At 34.6% G+C, this 4,602-nt stretch overlaps 1 protein-coding gene across 1 annotated transcript; it reads left to right on the forward strand.

Annotated features, from left to right (window-relative positions):
• Positions 1 to 1,216: 1,216 nt before the first annotated feature.
• LOC132056364 (proteinase inhibitor type-2 P303.51-like) lies at positions 1,217 to 2,016 on the forward strand. The gene is made up of 2 exons (XM_059448519.1): positions 1,217 to 1,373; positions 1,464 to 2,016. Exons 1-2 carry the CDS (start codon positions 1,325 to 1,327, stop codon positions 1,868 to 1,870), a joined length of 456 nt encoding a protein of 151 aa, XP_059304502.1. The 5' UTR covers positions 1,217 to 1,324; the 3' UTR covers positions 1,871 to 2,016.
• The last annotated feature ends 2,586 nt before the right edge of the window (positions 2,017 to 4,602 follow it).

Here is a 4,602-nt window from a genome sequence, read left to right on the forward strand (position 1 = left end):
GGTTCTTGAAGAAATTAAAGGAAACTTTTCTTTATAGGAAAAAGGAAAGAATGTGAGTTTAATTGTGTGACGTCTAAAAGTCTGATCTTGAATGCATATACAAGTATTGAGTAATGAGTGCTACACTTAAGTGTTAAACATGAGAGAGTGAACTTGATGAGGTCGTTTGATCTTATTACTATGTTTGTGGTGCAAAATGCTTTTCATAGTTTCGGATAGTCCTTGTCATCCAATTGAAGCTATGGCTATAATTGCATGAGTAAATGAATCTGTAAGAAAATTAGGAGAGAGAAAATCTAATAGAAATTTTGATAGTGATAGAGAAGATGGACGAGAGAGAAAAGAAAGAAAAAAACATGGTGGAAGAGGGTGAGGTTGGTGGAACGGCAGGTGGAGGATGGAGGGGTTAGGTGCGTGGGGGTGAAAATAGGTTTTTTTTTTTTTTTTTTTTTTTTTTGCTCCTTTTTTTAATTTACTAAATAGTTTTAAAATAATTTTTCTACTCATATTTTATTCTTTAATAATTATTTTTAGTATATATATGCCACATGCCTTCATTTAATTCGTTGTTTTGACACGTCTTTGGCGAGTGTATTACGTTCACTCTATATATTTGATCGAAAAAAATGTCTAAATATATGTATCTAAATTTCTATCTCAGGTGTCTAAAGAAATAAGATTTAGTTAAGGTGTTCAAGTGAAAAATCTTGGCAGTAGCGAGCATAATAGGTTTGGCCGAAGAAAATAGAGAAGTTGTAAGCATGCATTTATCCATAATTGATCTGTGCAATGAATAAATTTCTCATTCTCGATAGATCTGCCCCTACTGATTGCTATTTATTTTTTTTCCCTTTTCAGCAAGCTGTACCAATCTCAACTTGCTTGTTTCTGAAACATTTGTCATCTAGCATCAATTGTTGGAATTCAATTACATATATTGATTTAATTTGTGCGATTTAATTGCTCTAATTTTAGTCGACACAATTACTTTTGCAGAAGATGCTAGCGAGTTAAACAGTGCAATAGTCGGCCTAAATTGGACCACCGATATGAAGAGGAATTGAGTCAGTGACCGCAAGAGAGTATCCATAACTAAAACGTGCCAACGAATTACGATGATTAAGTGCTACTCCCTCCGTCCCCAGTGATGTGGGTGAATTTCATTTTTAACCTATCTAAAGTAAAATATTAGTTTCTTATTTGAAAAATGTTCTAGTTAACTATTTTCTTTGTCAGTCGTTTGCTATAAATAGGTGGAGAAGGATAGACCTCCGCACTCAAAAGAAAAATCAAGGTAATTAATCGCGATCGAGAAGCATCCATAATGGCTGTTAACAAAGTTAGTTTCCTTGCTCACCTACTAATTGTTCTTGGTATGATTCTCCTTTCTCCTTCTCTTTTCTTCTTTGATACATGCAGATGTAGTGTTGCTTTTCCTTAATATCAAGCTATATTTATTGTAGGGATTTTTCTACTTGTAAGCACGGTGGAACATGCTGATGCCAAGGCTTGTACAAAAGAATGTGGTAATCTTGGCTTTGGGATATGCCCACGTTCAGAAGGGAGTCCAAAGAATCCCATATGCACCAACTGTTGTGCAGGCTACAAGGGTTGCAATTATTACAGTGCTGACGGAACTTTTATTTGTGAAGGAGAGTCTGACCCCAAAAATCCAAAAGCTTGTACCCTCAATTGTGATCCACGAATTGCTTATTCAAAATGTCCTCGCTCAGGTGGAAAGACGATAATTTATCCCACCGGATGCACCACTTGTTGCACGGGTTACAAGGGTTGCTACTATTTCGGTAAAAACGGCAGATTTGTCTGTGAAGGAGAGAGTATTAGACTCGAGGAAACTGCTTATTTCTAATCAAAGATCTGTTGAAATCTATTATAATAGATGTATGGAATAAAAGCATGCATGATATATGCTATGCTAAGCTCTGTAATGTGGATATTTTGTGGTTGTTTTCCACGAAGGTGTCCAAGAGTTTAATGAAGCAGTAGTTTCTTTTACTTCGGAACTCTAGTACTAGTTAGCTAGTTTACTTAATTTACTTTACATTTCAAAGTCAAAAGTGCGCGAACCTATCTGAGATCTGAGGGGTCGTTTGGTATGACCATATATCCTTTGTTTGGATACTAATCCTTGTTAGGTCCAAGGTTTCACCTATTAATTTTGATGATAACAAACCAACATAATTATTAATAAAAGAACATTTACTTGTGGTAATTTTATTTTTGGTACAGGTTTATTTGATGAAGAAAGATTTGGTGAATATCTAATCAAATATGAAAAAGAAGATATTACGAGATGGAATTACGGAAGAAGATGTGGAAGAAAAAGATTTACGCAAAATCGAATTAAAATTATGGAAAAGAATATTTACTACGATCCTATGGAAGAAAAATATTCTAGAAAAGGAAAAGATTGAGATCAATTTGTTCTTAAGAAAGGTCCACAATCTATGGAGTATCAAGACATGCCAAAATTCTTAAGTGCACAAAAGTGTTCATGTTCGGAGTGATCAAAGCAAATACTAGAAGATCTAATGTGATTACATTCAATTAATATAAATCAAGATCCAAGGTGAAATGAAGAGGATCTTGAAATTCTCTTGGGTTGCTTAAATAAGATCTCATATTTGTACAAGCCAGAAGAAGAGTCTAGAGAAATTAATGGGAAGAATGTTCGTTATGTTGGAAAGAAGATATTCTATAAAAGGGAAGAGGTATTCAAATTTAGATCTTAAATTTGAATACACTTGCTACAGGTTTGGAAGAAAGGTGATTCACTATGAGGAAAGAAATATTTTTTCCATGTAAAGAGCAAATGTACAACACGAAGAAAAGAATCATTGGAAAGGAAAAAGTTAAAGTCCGTATTGATGAAAAAGGAATTAAAGATTGGCTTTGATTATACGGGGAATATTCTATGGACAAAATTAGGGAAGTCAATTGAATATGAATCTGAGATGCCATATATTATGGTATGAAAATGGAAAAGATCAAGGAGGATGGCTGGCCAAATTTCAAGGGAGCTAAAAATGGAAAAATCAATGAGTCTTAAATAGAAGCTTTCAAGGAAATCTAATTCTCTACATGAAGGGCCACGTATGATGAGATTCAATATCAACAATGCATTGCCAGGAAGAAAAAAGATTAATTATTACATTGTACTATAACGTTCAGCAAAATCCTTGGAGCAAATATTTTGTGCAATCAATTGAGGCGAAAATCCATCAAGGAATGAAGATACTACTTCAAATAGAAGATTCACCATATCAAGACAAAATTCGTTGAAGCAGGACAAACCACTATTTAAAGAAGAATTATTGAACTGGTTCAGTACGCAGCCACTTATACTTTCGTCTCAACCTTCTCAAGTTCTTTGCTCTACTTTTCATAAGCTGTAACGACCCATTTGGTCGTTTAGCACTTTTAGGCCTAATATTCCTAAAACACCCTTTTCGTGGTCTAATCTTGCGTCTATAGTCTGCGATAACGGGTGATTCGGTTATTTAATTGACGAGTTTTAGTCCTCATTTGACATTCGAGGACGAATGTTCTAAAGGAGGGAGAATGTTAGACCCCGTATTTTTATACGTCGAGTTATTCGCGAAAGAATCAACGTGAGATAGAAACTTCGGATTTTAATTTCTAAACTAGAACTAATCGGTTACAAATTTTCTTAGTACAAGAATGTTATTGGAGATTAGGAATTACTTAAGTGTGGTGTTAAGTAAAAATTGGTGAAAATAATGAGCCAACAAGAGCATCAACATCAAGGTAAAAAGGATGACTCAAAGTCATCTAAAATAAGGTTAATGGAAGACATACAAATGGGCAATTAAATGTTGATTCATCCACTACACTTTCATTATATTGTGGACAACTAAAATACACTTCATAACCAAGGTTCGGTTCGGCCAAGGGGCTGAAAATTTTGAGGAGAAAAAGTTGAAGCATACAATTGAATATTTGAGCATCCACTACTTTATGAAAGTATACATTGTTTTAGGAGGACATAACATGGTGGAGGGATCATTTCACATTAAATATTGCTCATCCATCTTGGCATGATTACAATAGACAAAGGGTGGTGCATGAATCATTCAACACACATAAGATTGTCTTGTAAACAATTGAAAAGAAAGAAGAAAGGAGAAACAAGAAGGTGAGGTTGGCCTAAAGTTGTAGAAAACAAATTAGGAAATTTAAAGTGTAAAGTTAATGGAATGAATCATGCCATAAGTGGAGCATGTGACCAACTTGTAGGCATCAAAGTTGAACCAAATAATGACCAAGAAATCAGCCATCACAATTCATTTCAACTACACAACACAAAGAAAACTTAAGCCTAGAGAGAGAGCATTCGGCCAAGGGGCTGATTTTTGAGCCTTTGAGTCTTGATCCAAAAATTATTTTCCAAGGTGTTTCAACCCTTTAGAAGGTCCCTAAAACGTGAAGATAGTCTTTGGAGCAACAAGAACCATTTTCCATCTCAAGTCACCAACTCTAGCCAAGTAGAGAAGTCAAGTTGTCAAGGTAAGATCTAACTTTCTTTTCAAGTATTAAGGGTGATGTAGATGTGTGAATATA

The sequence above is a fragment of the Lycium ferocissimum genome, chromosome 5 (genome assembly GCF_029784015.1).
Source record: "Lycium ferocissimum isolate CSIRO_LF1 chromosome 5, AGI_CSIRO_Lferr_CH_V1, whole genome shotgun sequence".
Taxonomy (NCBI): Eukaryota; Viridiplantae; Streptophyta; class Magnoliopsida; order Solanales; family Solanaceae; genus Lycium; species Lycium ferocissimum.